Below are 21,394 nucleotides of genomic sequence, written 5' to 3' on the forward strand. Positions count from 1 at the left end.
TTCAATGTTGTATTTTCATTTTATATCTGGAATACACATGCACACATACACACAAAACTAATTGTATGGAATCTGTACTCATACCTTTTTCCATGCTGGCATAAAACAGGAAATTCAAGACAACCTGCGGCATGATTAGATTTAGCTCATTCTATCTTAGTCTGTTCTTTATTCTGAGTGCTTTCCTCTCCTATTGTCTCATCATTTTCACCAACTATGTCTTCATGTCTTTCCTCCCTCTAAAAAAAAAAAAAAAATGCCATGAGCTTTCATCAGTTCTTTGTTTTCCTGCTTTTTCATAGCAGTTCCTGCAGAGAGCATGTTCTGAAAACTTACAGCTTTGTACTTGCAGGATTCCGGTCTGCAGACACGGGGTTGGGGAAAACTCTTGTAAATCTGCATTACATCATAGCTCCTTCGTCGAGATTTGATGACCCTGTGTACATGAGCAGAAGTGCATCTGCGCCGCCATGGATTTAGACCAATTTTCTCTGCTAATTAAACAACAATAGCCACAGTTAAATGGTGGTATGATATTTATTCGCAGGGTGGGAGAGTCTTGGTGAGGTTTGCGGCCGGACAGAGACACAGTGGGAGTTTGGACTGATAAGATATTGTAACACACAGCAGTTCTTTGTTCGCAACAGCAGACAGGGGGCACTGGGCTGCAATGTTGGCTACTCTGTGCCCATTTCACAATGGGAGTCAGCCAGTGGGGAGTAATAAACCACAGCCAGTAAACACTGCAAGCAGCTCCGCCTTCATTCAAGCAAATACTTGTGCAACAAACCCAGTTTTCAGGCCTTCTAAGGATAAGACGGTGTGATTTATAACCTCTGCTGCTGCTGAGATTACTACCGTGTGTATGCGCACAGAGCTCAGGCTGGTTGTGAGGAGTCAAATGCTGAATGAGTCACGATGATTGTAAATACATGAGTGTGTGCGTCTGTGTGAAACATGGGGAGGTAACGGAGAACAGCGAACAGGCCGTTGATGGATTTTACCCCTACAAGAGAGCTTCCTGCCGTTTATATCAGCGCTTATGATGTGATAGTTCACTGACAAAACGAGACCTTTTTACTTGCTTTCTTTTTCAATAGATTTCTATTGAACAATATAACATTTTTAACTGTTTTACAGGGATTTTCTTGAATCTTAAAACCACAATTTTAATATTATATCATGAGATTGTTGTTTATTTCTTTTGTATTTTTGCAAATTTGATTAGGTTGTACCTTTTGATTTGTCAGTTGCCATACACATGGTTTAACGTGTACAATTTATAGTGTATGGTTCTTTTGTTTAATCTTAAGGAACAAAATGTCAACATCAAGGTAAAATCTTGCATCTTTAATTATTAAAGGGCCTATCATGAAAAATTAACTTTTTTGAGCTTTCAGCTCAATTGCATCATAACATATTATAATGTGATTCCTCCAGCAAAATCATGGCAAAATCATCCATGTCTGGGTAACATTTGTGAATTCCGATCTTTTTTTATTTCTTTTATATCAATATGGGAGTGTTCAATCTGTTCAATCTTATTTTTATTCCTGAATGCATGACAAGTTTTATTGTTCTTAAAGAGAAAAAGGAATTGGCTAAAATTTCACCAGCAGGTCAGAGCTTTCCAAAGTCTTTGATTGGTACATCTCCACTCACAAGACAGTTAAAAGGAAATTTTGACAGTCCAAACAGCCAATAAAACAACAATTTATTGTCTCCTCATTAAAAGGGTTGGTTGCGGTAATAATATGGAGCTACTGCCATATTTGGAAAACCGGTCAAACGGTCCTCGAAATTCGAAAGGTGTGTGCGTGAATTGTTTGTCTCTGTGTTGTTGTCTCTGTGTTGCCCTGGCACTGGCGACCTGTTCAGTGTGTCCCCTCTTTCTCGCATATTGACAGCTGGACATAGGCACCAGTACCCCTTGTGACCCCGATAGGGATAAGCGTGTAGAAAAATGGATGGAAACACACCTTTCTTACATTTGACAGCATTTAGAAATTAAATAAACATTGTAGTCTCTACCCTCTGTGTTGGTACAGAATTATTATTTTTTTTTTAAATCTGTATATTCGGGAACCGTCTTCAGTAAAGTCCCAATAAATTAACTTCAGCCACTCTTCTGATTCTCTCATCCTTCGGGAGTAAGTGGAATCTTCATGCATTTTTGACCACCCTCGGACTTACCAGCTCTCCTTTTTAGTAACCGCTGTGAAGTTAGTTTTAGGTTGAATATGGAATATTCTTGGGCTCCTGTCTGCTCACTGCTCCACCTTCCTACTCTAAAGTGGGGCAGTCAGACAAGCTAGCACGACTCACAGCAGGTGCATCAGCTGGGCGGAGGGGGGAAGGGAGGAAGGCTGTTTGCTTGATAGTGTACTCTGATTGGAGAATATGAATATGTAGAAAGATGGCAAACGTAGAAAGACGACCCTTTTTAGAGCAAGGCAACAAAGCTTACCACCCCTGAGCAGGTCCTTCGATATTCAGTTGTGACATTAACTCAGCTTCATCAGTGCACAACAGACCATATTACACCCCCAAAACAATTAAATGTGTTGTCATGTCCCCTTTAACTTGCATCCAATGTGTAAACATGAAGTCTTTCATACAGTATGCTTTTTAAATTAAACAGAGCAATCTTTGTCACTGCAACATATTTGCATCCTTGGAATTCATTGTCTAAATACATTGCCATTGGAATTTGCTTCAATTCTTTTTCTGCTCATACTCAATTTCCTTACCTTTTGTTGAAATCCATTTAAAGTTTCCTGTTTTATTGTTTTCTTCTAGGTAAAAATATCTTTTTATTGTATTTCTACCAGTTTGCATATATGGCATGAAAAAAACATTAATTTTAACACTTTAATGACTTTGTAGAATGGATGTTATCTTTTCTTATAATTGACTTCACTTACTGAAAAAAAATTATTTAAGGAGTTTAAAATTCTAAAAATGTCCTCAATATTTTGTACATATGGTGAAAACCCAAGAGAATAATGACATTAATAAAAAATGGGGGAAAAATAACTGCACTTCCTGTCTAAAAGAAGGTCCCCTCCAGGATTTACCAAAGCAAATAGATAAAAGCCTCCCACTGAACAATCAGTGCGCAGATGATTGTGTTTCAGACGGCAATTTGTTATTTAAGCCCAATTGATACACTGAGTTGGTTCTCATTTCTTAAACATTTATCTGGGTAGACACCCTGTGGTTGTATAAATGACATTAATAATGATTGGCATGCATCAAGCAACAATACCATCTAAGGAGATTGCTGGAACTACTAAAATTAGTTTATTCTATTAGTTTAAAAAATGATGAAAAGGATAGTGGTGAACCCTCTTTGTGGAAGAAATTTGATTGGAAAGAAATGTCATGTACAATCACTTAGTGGCATTGTATTGTTAAAAACAACTCTAGATACTCCACACACAGTGTAAACGGAACAGAAGGAATTAGGACTAAAAAAGTGATGTAGCTTCAAGAAAACCACTGACACAATTGATAAAAATCAGGTTGTCCGAAAAGCCCAGATTTTCAAATTTTAAGAAGAGATGGACATAAAGTGGTGCACCTACTGTGCCTAGTGCCTATCATTCAAGCTTGTAGGGGCGCTGTTGTAATTTGGGCTATGTGAAGTTGGTCCAGTCTACATTGAGCAACGTTATGTGCCCAAAGAATGAGGCCAGCTGATTGCCAGAGTATATACTGACTGATCAGGTTATTCTATCTGCACATTTCGTCTTCCCTTGGTATATTCCAAGATATGAAGAGGTTGACAAACCATGAGACATTCTCCAGAGTTCATGTGCTGTACATGAGTTTGTGCAGTGGCCATAAGGAATCTTGGCAAAATATTATTGCATCTGTGGATGGAAATTAATGCTGCAAGGTGTTGTGATAAAGCTAAATGCAGTGCTGGGAAATTTTTGAGTGTGTGAATATGTTGATAAATAGTTTTTCTAATATATTTATGGATGCCTCATTATTAAAATAGAGTTAAAGGTTATGGTAGGCATTCAAGACTTGATAGAGGTTGAATAGAGGTTGAAATAGGTTTTCGTGTGTGTGTTTGTGTCTGCGTGTGTGTGTTTGTGTGCTGGTGGGGGGGGGGGGGGGGCATTTTTTAACAAAGCTATGTCTTTCCAAAACCAGGAACCATGTTGGCCATAATTTTCAATTTTCTCATCCATTTAAGCTTTGCACTGCCAGTGAAACAATGCCCAGGCAGGGATCCACAGGACACCCATTTGTACGCCATTGAAAAAGGTGGGAATATGCCAGCAATATGCAGCGTTTCCACTAAATCTGATTTATGAGCACTGAGATGCCAGAAAGCATAATCAAATTCCGGTGATGTTCAAATTGTCAATAGCAACATTCTGTTTGAGCCCTAATTTGGGAAAGTGAGAACAATTCGAGAGCCTGTAAGGAGCTGTAGAGCAGAAGCCTTTGGTATTTCAGAATCTGAGGGAGGCGACCGAGGTCGGAAAATGCCTCAGAACAAGAAAGCTATTGTATTTTTTTCCGCCTTTAAGTGAAAAATCTGTGTCTTCATTGGCATTCTGTTAGTTAAGGAAGATTTGTGAGAGATCTGCTTGAGATATTTGAGACTTGAAGATTATATATATAAAATCTACATGTAATCTTTTAGTAATTTGGACATAATCCCTCCCTTAAAATTATTAAAGGGCCTACTTTGGTGGCTTGACTTTCTGACCACCGCCGGCAGACAATTCGGGTGAAGTGTCTTGTCCAAGAACACAACAAGCGAGACGGTCGAAGCGGGTGATCAAACCGGCAACCAACCAATTGCCCTTTAAGAGCCATGTCAAAATTAATGCCAAAATTGTTTTTGGAGTGGCGCAGGAGTTAGGGAGTTTAACTTGCAACCGGTGAGTTGCCTCTTTGAACCCCCGCTCCGTCTGTCACAGTTGTTGTGTCCTTTGGCAATACCCTCCACCCGCTTTACCTGGTCAGAAGGCCCAATGGTACAATTTGTATGGCACCCTCACTTCTGTCAGCCTGCCCATTTGTAGTCACAGTTGCCCCAGGGTAAGTTTGGATACAATGTAGCTCACCACCATCAGCGTGTGAGTGGGTGAATGACTAAATGGAGTGTAAAGCACTTTCAGATTCATGGGACTTCATAAACTTCTACACAAGTTCAAGCCATTTGCCAATTAGATGGCTTCCATAGGCAAATGGCTGCACTGGGTTTTATTTCAAAGGGAGACTGAAGCTAATGCACCTCTGCATCAAACATTTTTGGTTTCACATGTAAAAAAAAAAAAAAAACGTAGGCTTTGACTGCACATAGACAAATTTCCATAAACAACTAAGAAAGAAATCCCAGGACACTAACAGCACTACTAATCAGCCATCTTTGTGGTCATTTGTGACAGTAAGGCGAATGCGGATTACAGAGAGACGCGAATGTATGACGTTATTGTTACAGAAAAGACGTGGCTCGCATGTAGACAAGGAAAAATGAACCCGCTGTTTTGAAATGTATCCACTTTGGGACACGGTTTCAAAAATGATCTTTTATGTTCTTCCAAACGTCCCATCCATGTGGACGCTCAGCCTAAATGACAAAATACCTTTGCACAAACACCAAATCTCATCTACATGGGGATTTAGATTGTTTCTTTTCAAAAGTGAGCTTTTCATAGATGTTATACATTGTGAAACGTTTTTTTAATATAATCGCTGACAAAAGGCTTTTTTGTTATATTATTGTCACAGAAGAAAATGAGAGCTGTGGAGTTTATTTGAAGCAAGCCTCCTCATTTGACAGATAGCAGACTGTTTTAAAGGCGTTAATCAGCTGGCAGATACAGCATCTGAACCCAGCAGACACAATTATTCTTTCAACTCGCGTTTCCAGCTGCACAGTCTCCCATAGACACTGACAGGCACCTCTTTGTGGAGACAACACAGACTACATCCAGCTATAAAAAGATCTCAGAGAGGGGCTGTAGTACAGGAAGACTTTACAAGTAAATGTAAATCATGATAGGGAAAAAGTGTGACAGATATCTTATCTGTAGTTTGTGTGTCATGAAGAGCGGAAAAAAAGCGAAAGACTGAATTGAGCACATACATACTTCCTTTATTTGTCCTCTTGGCTATGACAGTGGCACATCTACAGGCCACATGCTGAACATCTCGCACCCTCGCTCCCGAAATGACACAAACACGAGGAATGCTGACTCTTTTGTTCCTCAATAAAAGCACAAGATATTGTCCGGCGTGATCTTGAGTTACTGAGAAATCATCTGAGGTTCCTATCATTCTTGTTCCCTTTTTGTCATGCCTTCATGACAAGTACAGGCTGCATTTTTCCCTAATTTGGGGAGGAGGCCTGAGTGTGAGATACAACACACGCCCAGGGTGAATAATTCAACTCCTGACTCAGCATGGAAAAATTAGACCTCTTTCCCCTTTATAAACGTTTGGCCAAAAATAACTGAAATTACAACCAGCAGTCCCGTTAGAGCCGACTCTGAACACACTGTGACTAAAACAAAAAGCTGTATTCAAACCTAAAGAGGCTGTTTCCCACATCCGTAAAAATACTAGCTAAAACTCTTCCAGCGACAAAATGGTGATTCTTAGTTTGAAAAAACAAACATACAAAAACAATCTAAAGATTAAACTTTTTGAAAAATAGTTTGGAAATGCTATCATCAGCAGAGTCCCCTGTGAGGAAAAAAAAGGAAGCAAATCACAAAAAAACCCTCCTAAACTGGGATTGGTTATAATGATATGTAATGAAAGGATAGATAATTAAAGGAAAGGGTGAAAAAGGAAAAGAACCGTTAAGAAGGGATCAGATTAGACAGACAGATACCGCGTTAATTTAGGATAGAAATTGAAATGTGATTAAATGATGGGATGTGCTAGGCTAAGCTAGTGTAGTATTGGATAGTATAGTATAGAGAAACAGATATAATGATAGGATAAAGCAAAGAAGCTAATTAAAAGCCAGGGCAGGATAGGACAGTGATTGGAAGGAAGAAATAGGACAGGACGTCAATATGTTGATATTGAAGCAAAAGTTTGGCTAGTATAGACTTGGAAGTGTAGTATAGGACAGGAGAAAAAAGGACAGGACAGGAGAAAACACAACAGGTCAGAACAAAACAGAAAACTTTACAATTCAAAACAGAAGCACTTTCTATTGCATTGCAGCATGACAGACAGAAATTTAGCTTTGCTGTGTGTCCTCTCTGGGCCTCCCTCTCTCTCTTGTCCAGCCCTGCCATACTCTCTCCTCCGCTCTGCTGAACGCCACAGAGTGGCTCTGATGGAATGTGATGACCATGGGCTGGACAAAGCCCTGCATTCACGGCCCCACATCCTACTCTGGAGGTTTGTGACTGCGAGCCTTGATCACAGAGTGGGGGATGGCTAAAGTTCAGCCATCTATCCGATTGCTTGTCCTGCTAGACGTGTGTTGACCTCCCCTCTGATCCCCCAAATCATCCACACGCTTCACTTTAGATTGTGAACAAAACCGATGCCACATTTCTGATGTTTCAAAATCAAGGAATATCAGAAGTGAGGCTGATTTGATGAGGGAAAAGAGGGGTGTCTGATCTTCAAGAAAATATCCAGGCTGAATAGAAAGATGATGGATACATTTACTGCCTTCTTTTAGATGGAAAAGCAGAGAGGCACATTATGCTAAATGCTACCTTGAGACATTTAAAACAAGAAAGAGTGGAAACAAACCAAGCTAAATCAGAGTGTTTTTATTGTGTGTTCATCAATAACAGTGCTGGGTTTCAGAGAAGCCTAGCACGCATCAGTTGCTGCCTGACAGTCTGCCCGTCTCTGCTTCCTCTGTCTGAGTATCTAATATGGCCTCCATTTGTCTGCTTCTTGTAGGTAATGCAATGGAGCCCTCGGTGCACACTGTGTCTAAGGAGCCTTTCCAAACACCGTCCAGCTTTAAAGTACAAACACAAATACAATAGTTGCCATGCAACAGCACACAAACACGAACTGGCTTACAACATGCAAGCCTATTGAATGATTTCACTGCTATGGAAGAGGTACTTAGCCTGTTCCTTTTACATGTACAGTTTTCAGTTGCACCAGTCTTGGATGTCTCAGGATCTTGTTTTTTTTATCCCCTCCCCCCTCCTGAAGAACCCACATTTAGGTGCTGTTCACTTGCTAAAAAGTTTTTTTTAGGTTTGACACTTATCTGACCTTGCACTGGACCACATTTGTTGGGGACACACTGCACATCATGCTCTCATGCTTAGCTACCAAAAACTTAGCCTCAGATTTATAAAGTATAATAGCTGTTGGCAGGAAGGACCTGCAATAACACTCATTTGTGCACCTAGGATGCAGCAGTTGGTCGCTGAAGGAGCTCTCCAGTTCAGCACCAGCTTCATGCACGAGGAGACACTGTCCAAGAGTGATATTATGTTTGCTAGAGTCCTTCTGTCTCCTATCAAAACCAAATCACAATGTTAGTGTTCACTCCATGCAATTGAATTGGTTACGGGATGCTTTGCCCTAACTACTCCTATCTTAGTGTGACGTCATATTGAGCATTGACACCTGCATTTCAATTCCAAACATAAAATCCCTCTTTGATAACTTTTGGATGCTTTCTCAGGTACCTTATGTTAAATATTATGTTAGCATCAAACTGAAAATTATTATTTTGGAAAAAAAATGATATATGTATTTTTTTGGAGAAAGAAAAAAATATATAATAATCATATTTACTAGAGGATAGACTTAGATAACATGAAGAATGTGTTGTCACATTATTTTGGTTAATATTTAAATTCTGAGGAGAAGAACATGATAATAAGTTTAAGCTCTAAGTCAGAAAGCTGCTGATGAGACCAGGATGTTCCTTGGATTTTCCCATCTGGATGCTCCAGTACCTCAGCGGGGGATCTACAACCCTGTCATCAGATTTAACGGTTCATTTCCTCTCCTCTGTTCCTCTTCAGGTGTGGCCACCCTCCTCGTCGACAGCTCCATCTACAATTCATGAGAGGAAACCGATGCCCTTATGGCTCAGATGCTCAATTATAGACAAAAAGAAAAGCTGCAGGTCTGCTTTAGCCGTAAAACTGTGTGCTTATGGAAGTGAGCAAGGACCGATAATAATAGCTCAGACAGAGGAAGTTGTAGAGTAGCCTGCACACACAAGACAGCGGGAAGTTTTAAGGGGGGTGAGTGGGTGGGTATGAAAGTGAAAACATCAGGAGCTCAGGGAGAGAACACACACTGACTTTTTTTCCACTGGGACGGAGGTTTTAGAAAACACTCCAGAAACAAAATAAACTTCACTTCCCTGAAGCTAGCTGCGACATTGCAAGGACATCTGTGGCTGAAAATATGCTAATACAAATACTTACAGTTCTATTGTTCTTATTCAGCTCAACGCCCATTTATTTACTTACAACACTTTGTCTCATTCAGCCCAACTTGTGAGGCCATGACACAAAAGAGGAGACACACTGATTTCAGCAGCCAAAGAAATGTTTTTTTTTATTGAATAAACTTAGGGGGTGGCAAAAGAAATAAAAAATATTAAAGTATTGCCTATGAGTTTTAGTAAATCAGTAGTGTTGGGTGTGCATGTTTATGAAAGTGTGAATGCTCTAGTGTTCTATGGTGTCGCACAAACACACCAAGACATAACCAAAGCAAACCAAAAACTAAGCCAAACCGAATACCTGGACTGCCTGCTGTGGAGAAAGCAAGGTCAGCCTCAGGTTTTAAGGAGCAGCCAGGATTAAATAGACACGAGACAGTGGGCCCAGATGTTCTCCGTCAGCAGCTGACTCCAAATCAACCCCACTTCAATTGAGAAACAGAATGCAAAAATATTAAGGCAGGCAAAGACAGGAGTCTTTGCATGTTTGTGATAATTTACACCTTAAATTTGAACATGTTAAATTAAGAACAAAGGTTTAAATGCTGACTTAGAATAAGGTTTCCCGTAATCATTAAAAAAAAATTTGGTCAGATGATGGAGAAGGAACCCCCCCCCCCCCCCCCCAAAACCCTTTTTTAAAGCAATATATAATAAAGAATATAAAGACAACGATAAAATGGCGTTAACTGAGTCATTACAAAGACTTGGCTTGATTCATTCAGAAATTCAACATCACGTAATAGGTTTTACCTTCTTTGAGCATTAATGCAGATTTATATTTGATAAGTTTTCAAACACAATATAAAACAGCATTTAGCAGTTGTTTTTTAGTTTCCCAATAGCATTTCAAAAATAACTGTCAACGAATTTTAAAATATTGAAAGGTAATTCTTAAACATTTATTTGGTAATTTAGGCAATTGACATACAAGGACAGGTTTGGAAGCCTAACTTATAGTGCAGCAGGGTCTGAGGTTGACTTAATGTCTTGGATTTGATGAGGATTTGATGTTTGTTTCAGTCATTAGAGACTTGATTCTGACTTGAGTTGGACTTACTTCTCAAATACATATAACGTTGGAGAGGGTTTAAAGCATGGTTAACCCATAAAACAATATTCCAAGCTTTTGGACAACTAACAAAATACTGCTCTGTACAAATGCCAGAAAATACACCATCTACACAGTAAAACAGTGGTGTCAGCATCCTTCTGTGGGCATGCTTTTCTTAGGCTGAGATAAGCTGACCAAGTTGATGGATGGATTGAGCTAAATACAGCGTAACGACAATAGAAAACCAGGTTCACAGTGACACTAAACATACAGCCAAACCTACAATAAATTGTTTAGATCAAAGACATTTATGTGCCAGAGTGGCCCAGTCAAAGTTAAGTTCTAAATCCAACTCATCGTCTATTATGCTCTCCATCCAATGCAACTGAGCTTAAGCTATCTTGGGAAAAAGAATGGACAAGAGTTTCCGTTACAAGATGTGCATAACTGCTAGACACAATACTGAAAAGCCCTCATCAGTGATGCTAGTGCTGATAACAAAAGCACTCCACACTTATCAGATTGCATTAATATGAATGAAACGTTTTCCTTAAACTTCTCAATGTGATCTATACAATGCTGGTTTATCACATATGGTCCCGGTACAATTCTTGGAAGTTTGTGTTTGTAACATGACAAAATGAGGAAAAGTTTCAAGGATGAGAAAATTTAGGCAAGGCACTGGACAAGTGCAAACATATGAAATACTTCAAAACAATAGTTTAACAGATGAACTGATGAAATCGATGGGCATGGAAATCTTTTTTACGGCACTGTAACTGCCACCTTATCTGTCACGCTTGCTCGTCTTTATCTTTGCCTCTGCTGTCCAAACATTTTATTGAGGCCAAACCGAGAAAGCCCAACCTGGTAAACCGATGTTAGCAATGTTTCATTTTTCTAGTTTAAGTATATTATAATATATTAATATATGAAACTCCATTAAGGCAGTACATAAACAACAACTTTGAGTCCATAATGTCTTGTACAAACTTTTTCTGGAGCTTTAATCCTCTTATTTTGATGACACCAAGCGGAGTGAACGGCGTGCTTGCTCCCTCAGACATTTCCACTATGTAGTAATTCACAACATACTGTCTCGAGTCACACGGCAGGAGTATATATAGGCTTCTCTGGCGTTCCTTCGCCTGTGGTAGATCGAACAGAATCACTTTTAAGGCGGTCACTTGGAGCTCTATCTAGGGGAGGAATTTCATACGAGTGTTTGCTTTTTTTTTCTGCTCCTCTAACGCGTATTTATAGTGGCTGTGTAGAGAGGATCCGAGGCATGTGCGGTGTGGCCTTCTGCAACCTATCCATGTTAAGCGATGCTGTGAGCTGCAGGGGTGGAGCCAAATATGTCTTTCAATTCTAAATTACCTAAATATATCCATCTAAAACACCAGGTTAAAGACAAAAATGCTATTAAAATATTCTGCGTCACACTCTAGCATGCAAATTCAAATCATCAGGCCCAAGGGGCTTGCATGATCTAGTAATTAATTCACACATCCATCATTAATGAGCTTAGAGTAATTTGCATACTTTAAGTATTTACTATTATAAGGCTTCAGTTTATTTTTTTATTGTTAAATTGGCTTTGTTTTCAGTTTACACTACAGTTTACTTTTAAAGGCAGCTTGTCAGTTCATAATTTTCTACACAGATTAAAGAAATTATCCAGCCAAGCCATTATCATTCCATGCATCTGTCTATCCATCCGTTTGTTCATCCGTCCATCCATTTGTAACACTAAACCGTCCAGAACATGCAAATTCTTACAACTCGAGAAGAAATTAGGAGAGCTTATAAGAGGTAAAGAAATTATATGAAATATATTTAATTTGGGGGTGGAGGGGGGTTGCCAGCTGAACATAAACTGTGATACATAACTCTATGGTGCTCAGACATAGAAAGCTTGGCTACTGCATCATCATGTCCCCCCCCATATAGCCACCATATAAATATATTTTATTCTGCTCACAACCCTGTAACATACTGTAGGTTTGGGCCAGATGAGAGACTCCTGACTACAGCTTCAATTCTCTCACTAGTGGAAAACCAGGCTATTGTCTGACCAACCACAAACCTCCTCTGGACTGATTAGTGTAAAGGAACCCCAGCTGCAGTGACAGGTAACACGACACAGATTACTACTCTGTGCTACAGGGGTTTGTGTGCACTCTTCCTATGGCATAAATTATTAAACAGGCGACTGTAATCCATACAGAGCACTGGATTCTCAGAGTGATAATAAGACACCTGATGCTGAATGAAGAATAAGTAAACTCCTGTGCTTTAAAGACAAGACTTAGATTCCTGGAAGAAGAACTGAAGCACAGAAAAACTTGGTATATTAATATGTGCTACCCAAAAATGAACGTAGTTGTATATAAATGATGTTGGTAAGTTAGTTGCATGTCTTTTCCTAAATAAATTTAAATTTCACAGTTGTGCAATGGGTAAAATAGCTCCAAAGGCTGACAAGCAAAATGTAACGCAAGCATTGAAACAACGTTTTAGTTATAAAGCAAACAAACAAAAAGCGTGTGGTGGTCATTAATCTCACAATCCTTTGGCATAGTGTTGCAGTAACCCATGGCAACTGCTTCTGTGTCAACAGAAATCTTGGACAGCTCCTGCGCTCCATGACTGGGCAACGTTATTGGCTGGCTGAATCAATGACTTGCAAACTTCTTTATCTATTATGCATGTCAGTTCAGCTTTACTGTGTTCTTGAACTCATTCTCAGGTATACACAGGTGAGTGCCAGCCGTTCATTGTTAACCAAGGGACAAACAATCGTCTTGGTAAGTCTTTTTTTTTTATTTGTTTTGGTATTCTAGCTTTAATTTATATGTTTCCAAACAGCTTTGAAGATGTATTTAATTTTGTCTGCACAGTCAATATGAATATGAAGTACCATTATTCTCATCCATTTTTTTAAACATGAATTTGATGACAAATAAGAAAGATCTAATTTAGAAACTTCTCCAAATAATTACATGACCGTGTCCAAAGAGGTTTAGAAGATTTTAGAATGAAAGCAGTAGGTGAGCAATTCTTTCTTTCTAATTTATTTGATATGTCTCATACTTTTTTTAAGTAATACACCAAACTAAAACTACTACTTCTGATTCTGATTCTAAAATCACTCTACTATATATATTCAGTAACATTGTGAACAGTGCAGACTCTGTAGACTTTCATGGGTAAGTCAGATGTAATGATATTAATTTCTTTTCTTTTAAACATAAGCTTTTATGTTAGGAACTAGATCATGGCCCATAGTGTTAAACATGGCCCTGTCATCTGGTGTCCTTCATGGTGCTGTTTTAGTGCCAATCCCATTCATGCTCCATATACTGTATTTCCTACCCTCTACTTCCATCTATGCCTGTACTCTATTTCTATACTGTAAAACCTGTCATGAACCCTAACTATTGATCTTCTGTCTAAGTTTCTTATTGTTAGCTTTGATATTAATCGCATTGTAATGTCCTAATTTTTAAGACTCTGTCAAATGCATAAACATATTCCCTCAGAGCAAATTACTAGTAGCCTATGTTTGAGAACATCAAATAAAAATTATGCAGATGATATTCAACTTTATTTTTTTTTTTTTTGTTGCCATATTTGCTTCACCTTCATTTTTTATGCTGCTTGACCAGTCATCAGCTTGGAATATTTAACCAAACCCTGACAGAAATGTTTTGACCTCTTTATCCCTGACACATCCAGTGCATTACCTAGTCTTCAGCTTTTTATAACTTAATATATTTCACATATTTCATAATATGTTCAAATATTCATAATATTATCATTACACATTTTAACATATGTCCTTTGACATGTTCAAAATGGAGTTAGAGGATGTGTAACATTAAATATTCCTACCCAGTAAAATAACTAAATATAATTCTGTTTTATTTCATCATGCAAGTTTTCACTAATGATAACAAACAGCCCCCTGAGTCCATTACACATGTATTTGTCCTGAGATCACATAAAACACAAGTTAGCTCTATTTACTAATTGTAGGTCGCGTCTGAAGGCAGTTGGTTGCACTGAATTTTATGTTGGATCAACGGACGGGAAGGGGCTGGATATTTGTGCAAAACAAACTTTTTTAGTACAGAATTAAAGAAACATATAATTTTCTTTTTATGTTTTTCTATTTTGTTTAAAATAGTCACAAAGAAGTTTGGATCAAAAATGGAGCTGCTTGGATCAACTTTGACGACCACATATACACGGCCAAAAACAAGCCACTTCCTCCCTGCCATCTCCACAATGGCATCCAGCTATCGCAACACTCAGCCAGCCTTGGGGTTGAGTCCCAGTGCCAATATGTGGAGAACCAACAGCTTTTACAAGAGCAGCAGCGCTCTCCCGTTGACATCCTCTGCACAGCGGGATAATTTTGATCTGGTTCGAGCCAACACCACTTTCTTCCCCTCCAACAGGACCATGCTGACGACCCGGTACACCCCAGATGACTGGTACAAGTCCAACCATAATAATTACCGGGAGTCGGAATCCTCAAGGAAGAGTGCAGAGCGACTGAGGAAAGACACCATCAGGTTGATGCAGGATAAAGAGCAGCTCACCAGAAGGACGCAGGAAAACACTAGCAAGAACATTGCAGAAAGGGTCAATGATATCGTATTCTGGAGGTCTGAGCTCAGCCATGAGATTGACAATATGGTGACAGAGATAGCAGCACTCAGTGAAGTGAAAAGAAGGTTGGAGAGAGCCTTAGCAGAGACCGAGGGGCCATTTCAGGTTAGAATGGGTTTTACATTTGACCAAAAATGTAGATGCACTAATCATTGCTGAAATTAAAGGTAGAGTGGATGATTGTTCCAGAAAAGTGGGTAAGAAATGCCCAAGTCCATTTTTTTAATAACTGCGCACATGCGCACGACCATCTTACCTGCTCTTCCACTCCTCAGGGGGATTGCATAAAAAAAATCTCCCAAATACACTCTGGTCTTACTTCTTCTTCTGAGACCTTCCTCTTCTTCTGATAAAGTTGTAAGACAGTTAAGTTAAAGTTAGGGGGTTAGCGGTGAGAGCAGCAGTGCTACATTAAACGGCTAACACTAAAGCTAACTGGATATATAAAGACTAGAAGTGCGTGTGTGCAGCCAGCAGGCGGTAACTAACATAGAGTGTGAACACACATTGGCGTTACATGAGCACGTCACAATGAATGGCATGTGGGACAACCAATAGATAAGGTGATCCCCCTGGAACTCGAAGCCGAAGAACATCATCCACTGTACCTTTAAGTATCTGAAAGGAAAGGTTGCAGCAATGTTTTAACCTGTGGTTTTGGTTTGTTATGAGTAAAAGGGCAAATTGTTTCTCAGTCATCTAGGTCAAGATAATATTTGGTGTTTTATGAAGAACTTCTAGACCTTCATTTGGGAAAACAAAAAAAAAGTTGGAGTGACCCTATCTTTGCAGAACCGTGCAGTGCCTTTGTTGGGAAAAACCTTTAATGTGGTCACTGTGGTTTCATAGTAGAGTGCTTGAGGCCATCACTGGTGATCTATACATGTATACCTTGCTAAGCTAATATCATGTGGCAGAAAGTTTTCTTTGAGGTTTCTCCAGGCAGCTGAAACTGGAGCATGCCTTTGGCACAGGGTAACGTACATGCATGCAATGATGTAGAGTATACTTTCAGTAGGGGACACTTGATATGCTTATGGACCTTTTTTAAATGGATCACCTGTTTGAGCATTCCAAGCAAGAGACGTTCAACTTTGATCATACCTTAATCTCACAATATCACCTCAGCTTGTTTTGGTTGCAATCATTCTGTTAATAGGTGTCTCAAGAGTGTTTGTACCACAGAGAGAAGCGGATGTCCATTGACCTGGTACACGATGATGTAGAAAAAGACCTAATAAAGGTAAAACCACCGCAGTGAGTGTCTTAGTTCTGAAACCAACCTTATTGCATGTAAAACGTTGTGATTTACTCCCTGCCTGTGCTAATAAAAGGAAGTAGAGGTTATAAGGTCATGTCAGGAGAGAATGAGGCGCCATCTGGATAGAGCCGTCGCCCAGCTGGCGTAAGCCTGAAAAAATAGAAAAGAACATATGAATCTGTGTGTAAATTCAAGATTAAAACAACTAACTTGATGACTTATTTTTTTCTTCCTAAGATCAAACCGAGGCGCCCAACACGAGTTGGAAAAAGACATGAGCGACAAAGTGTCTGCTCAGAGGATTGATGATCGGTGTCACTATTTGAGGAACACATCGGACGGCATCGGCTATTACAGAGGAATCGACAGATTAGACCACGCGTGAGTATAAACGTGAAGATGAAAAGTGCGTCATACGCTGCTTCCGTGCAGGGTTAAGTTAGCTGAGAAAGCTATTAGGATGTTAGTAAGGTGGACTTTGGGAGACATGTGGCCATGTTGCGCTTGTCAGCCAAAAAAATGCATTCTGTCATTTTTTTCTTTAAACTAGACAATGAGAAGGATGTAAACAATCAATCACTGAAGAGAAATATAATCACATGAATTGATATTTAAGGTTAGCTAATGATGTTTCGCTATAAATATTCTTCTGAAGTTGGCAAAATAAGAATATTCATAAAATAGGTACTTTGACACATAGTCATGGGCTTTCAGAAAACTCTTTTTGCAGATAAAATTTATTATAACATTCAAGCATTTTAGAGTTAGGAATGCATCCAGCTTATAATAAGAGGCTGCTTTAACTACTCTAAGAGCAGAGCAGGTGTGTTTTTAAAGCAGGTCTCATGGGGTGAAAGGTCAGATCTGATGTGTTAATGTTCCCTTTACTATTTTCCCAAGCTCTTTCATGAAATATTCTTATTTGAAGGGAGCTTGTTGTTAGTTTTCTATAGTTGTTTATACAAATAGATGACTACATTGTCATTATGTCTGATTCCCATGTTCATAGTGCCTGAAAATGAATACATGCACCTCTTTGCCTCTGTTGCCAGAGTTTCTCTGCCGGACTCGTGGTCCAAATTCACAGACGACAACATCCTGCGCTCCCAGAGCGAGCGAGCTGCCTCTCAGAAGCTCAGGGACGAGATAGAAATCTTGCTGAACACAACGTCCAACGAAATGTGGAACCAGTTCAACAATGTCAACGTTGCCTTCACCAACCGCATTTCTGAAACGGCTGATACCAAGAACAACCTGCAGGCACACCTAGCTAAGGTCCTTACCTCTTCTATACGCCTGCATTTAAATATGTCACAAAAAAATCACAAGACTGATCTGGTAGCAAAGTGTATTGTTTTTTTCTTCAAAATTGTGATTGTCGCTTTTTAGTTAAGATTATCTTTTTATTGTTTTATCATTTCTTACACCTGGTATTACCACCAACAATGGCATGAAACATTTGTAAAGTAAGGCCTGTAGGGAATGTCTGTCATCTGGATTGGATTACATACATATGTTCATTCTAAAATATATAGTACCTGCCAGAACACAGTCTTCCTGAAACGATGCTCGTTTGTGGCATACTCGACAATAAATTCCATTGTTTTCTGAAATGTAGTAAGATTTATAGATTAATTTATTTATTCACTGCTTTTAAAAACTGAAAGTAGCTGTGGTATCAGGCATACTGTTCATAATAAACTTAATGCTTTGTTCAGTGGGAACAGAAGGGATTCACTAGTATTTAATGATCACAAAAAAGGCTCTGAGAACAACAATGAAAAGTTAATAAGAATTAGTGTAGAGTGCAACTTTATTACTTGTTGCCTCTTTACAAATTCTCCAAATTCTACATACTGCGTCTGGTAAGCCTGTTCTCTCCACGGTTTTTGTATCCACCAGTAAAGCTGCATAAAGAGGGAGCTCACTTTTGACAGCCTGATTTAGACATAATTTGTCTTTGCTTTATTCTGGTATTTATTTGTGCTTTCGTCCAGACTATGCAGGAGATTTTTCAGACCGAGATGCTGATCGAGTCGCTGAAAAAAGCTCTAAGAGAAAAGGAGAACCCACTTAAAGTAGCCCAAACTCGGCTGGAGGAGAGGACACGCAGGCCCAACATAGAGCTTTGCAGGGACAACCCCCACCACAGGTAAGGAGTCAGCCGAGTAATTACTTCAGTCCACAACAAATAAACATATTTGCTCTACAGTACGAATATTTCTAGATTTTTTTTTCATGTTTGTACTCAAGGGAATATAACATTTAGTAAATTAGAACATGCTTTCCAAGGAGGCCTTTTTGGCAAATTCAAAGTATCTTTTGAAAACAACAACTTTAAGCAGATAACAAACATACTTTCCATTAATCATCATCATAACTAACAGAAATATTGGCTTGAAAAGTCAGTGTGTGATTATTATATAATGTGCTTCACTTAGTGAAATGACCTCCTGAAATAATTAAACTTTTCAGTAATATTGTAATTTATTGCACATGACTGAATCTGTTTCCCTTTTGAAAAAGACTGTAAGGGTCAAATAAAACCTAAACTTTAATGTTGTTTTGGTTACTAAACAGTCAGATTTGTAGCCCTTAATATGCCCAAAACATTGCTTTGTCTTATTATCAACCTTTTTTTTAATTCAGAGAATAAAAAAAAATAGAATATTAGAATATGGAATTATCGTGTTATTTATAGGTTGGCTAAAATCGGTATGAGCAGGTCTGACCTTTATAGAATCTGAGATTGAAAATTGCATCTGATCTGTGCATATCTACTAAAAACGCAGTGTGAATAGCTCACTGCTGCACTTAATTTTCTAATGGGAAGTTGTAGATTTTTGCTGAAAGAAAATAATCAGTCAGCCAGCCGTCTTTGTCTCTGACTCTTCAGGCTTGTCGGTGAGGTGAGAGAGATTGAAGATACCATCCAGAAGCTTCAGCAGAGACTGCTGGAGGCAGAAAACACTCTGCAGACCCTGGTGAAGACAAAAGTGGCCCTGGAGCACGACCTGTCCATCAAGGCCAACTCTCTCTTCCTAGACCAGGAGAAGTGCATGAGCATGCGAAAGAGCTTCCCCAGCCTGCCCCGCCTGGTGGGGTATGCCTAAATAAGAGGTTAAAAATAAGGCAGAATCTTTGAGGAACAAGAAGTGACTAAATAATAAGGATCATTCATACCAATACCGGAATATATTTTTTGTGAAATTTTATTTAACCAGCAGGTTTCTTATGGCTTTAGTGAGAAAATTATACTGGTTTAACTATATATTTTAAAAAAAACAGTTTATATGAAACAGATATAAAAAGTGGTGGTAAAACACCACTATAACTCTCCTATAACTAAAGTTTGTCATGGGCACTCTCTGCATATAGCTTTTTCTGTTAATTAAGTCCATGCTTTTATGAACTCTGGATTGAATTTGACCCTGTTTGAACCTGAAGCATGGAAGGGAGTCATTGTTGAGTTGCCCTGTTGTGTTGATGGTTGTCAGGGTTGGCTAATAAGGTGTTGCTGGGCTGGCCAACAACACAGAAAGCATCTTAGAAGCCCGGTCCACACCAACAGCAGATAACCTGAGCTTTATGATCACTTTATTCTGTTTATGCAAACATAACAATGGATCATTTAAAGTTATTTAAAGTTGCATTAGAATTAGACCAACATAATAAAAAGCATGCAGTCTTGAACAAAAGTGGATTAGAAATACATGGATGAAATCTCATTTCATCCAGTGAAGCTAAAATTGTGTATCATGTCATCTTATGATGTTGATGTACTATATTATTACAATCCCACATAAATACAAGCCACATAAATAATTTTCTTCCCCACTATTGTGACTGGTAACCACTGGTAATGTTATATCCACTAGTACCATGCTGTGGAATTTTATGTTCTCACCAAGCCCTGTCCACACTAAGATTTTCCAAAACTGACATTTATTGGCCGTGTTGGCACCTCCCAGCCACACACAAACTAGTTTTTTAGTAAGATAAACAGTTATATAAATAAACTCATTCTAAGGTGGGGATTTTCACAAAACCTTTTGCATCTACACATGTGGACTTGATATTTGCAGATCAATTAAAATACTGACAACAAGGGCCATTTTATTAATGTCCAGTGTTGCTTTGTCAGCTAGAAACTTCAACAACAGAGGCCTTAAAAATACTCAGAGTAGTGTAGATGGGGTCTGAATAGGGATGTTTTTTTTTTTTATATACAAAATCTGTTTTAGTGTAATAACGGCCATAGAAAAACCTCTTACTAAATTAGATTTTTATTGTGGGAAAAGCAAACCGGCATGAAAAAGAAACTATAAACTACTTCCGACAACATATTTTGGAGCCATTAAACTGAAGTCCAGAAATAGATCAAGTTAGGAAGGAAGTGAAGAGCACTGGCAGTAAATAAGATGTTTAATCTCAAATAGAGCTTCCAAATCAGTGTATAACACCAGAGAACGTCCAAGCAATTAAATGGAAGAATTTTACATATTCACAAAAAAAATAATGATATTGTCAGATTTTTATGAATGCATTTGTACATGTGAGGTTAGATTTAAATCACTTTAGCACATGAGAAAGATCAGCTCATTTATACAATAGAAACCCTATATATGTGAGAGGGTGTTCTTTTTTCATTGTATTTGAAAATCAGATCTTAACTTTGGTTAACAGAATACCCAACCATAAGAAACCTACTGGTTAAAAAAATAAATCACTGACCCAAACGGTACTTAATGTTATTGTAATGTTTATAGATTTTGGAGTGACTGAAGATGGAGTGAGAAATCTGAATGTAAAAGTATTTCAACTACCAGAATAAAAGAGAATATGAGAATTACAATTATTACAATCAAAATTAGAATGACACTATACATTTACTGAGATTTTTTCATCCACATTAGTCTTCCAGCTCTTTCCTCTGCAGGTCTTTGAGGTCTTATATTGAGTTCTTATTAGA

The 21,394-nt window shown here is 38.6% G+C and overlaps 1 protein-coding gene across 5 annotated transcripts; it reads left to right on the plus strand.

Moving 5' to 3' along the window:
- Positions 1 to 8,168: 8,168 nt before the first annotated feature.
- tekt3 (tektin 3) lies at positions 8,169 to 21,235 on the plus strand. Of its 5 annotated transcripts, XM_036142085.1 has the most exons (10): positions 8,169 to 8,500; positions 8,997 to 9,100; positions 12,486 to 13,291; positions 14,674 to 15,266; positions 16,321 to 16,404; positions 16,496 to 16,566; positions 16,660 to 16,803; positions 17,475 to 17,697; positions 18,420 to 18,574; positions 19,319 to 21,235. In XM_036142085.1, the coding sequence occupies exons 4-10, from the start codon at positions 14,697 to 14,699 to the stop codon at positions 19,533 to 19,535; spliced, it is 1,464 nt and encodes a 487-aa protein (XP_035997978.1). In that variant the 5' UTR covers positions 8,169 to 8,500; positions 8,997 to 9,100; positions 12,486 to 13,291; positions 14,674 to 14,696; the 3' UTR covers positions 19,536 to 21,235. The 5 variants fall into 5 exon arrangements, with proteins under 5 accessions (XP_035997978.1, XP_035997981.1, XP_035997980.1 ...); XM_036142088.1 differs by lacking the exons at positions 8,169 to 8,500; positions 8,997 to 9,100 and having other exon boundaries at positions 10,404 to 13,291; positions 14,674 to 14,812; positions 14,948 to 15,266; XM_036142087.1 differs by lacking the exons at positions 8,169 to 8,500; positions 8,997 to 9,100 and having other exon boundaries at positions 10,404 to 12,832; positions 13,105 to 13,291.
- Positions 21,236 to 21,394: the final 159 nt, after the last annotated feature.

Source organism: Fundulus heteroclitus, chromosome 10, assembly GCF_011125445.2.
Source record: "Fundulus heteroclitus isolate FHET01 chromosome 10, MU-UCD_Fhet_4.1, whole genome shotgun sequence".
NCBI classification, from domain to species: domain Eukaryota; kingdom Metazoa; phylum Chordata; class Actinopteri; order Cyprinodontiformes; family Fundulidae; genus Fundulus; species Fundulus heteroclitus.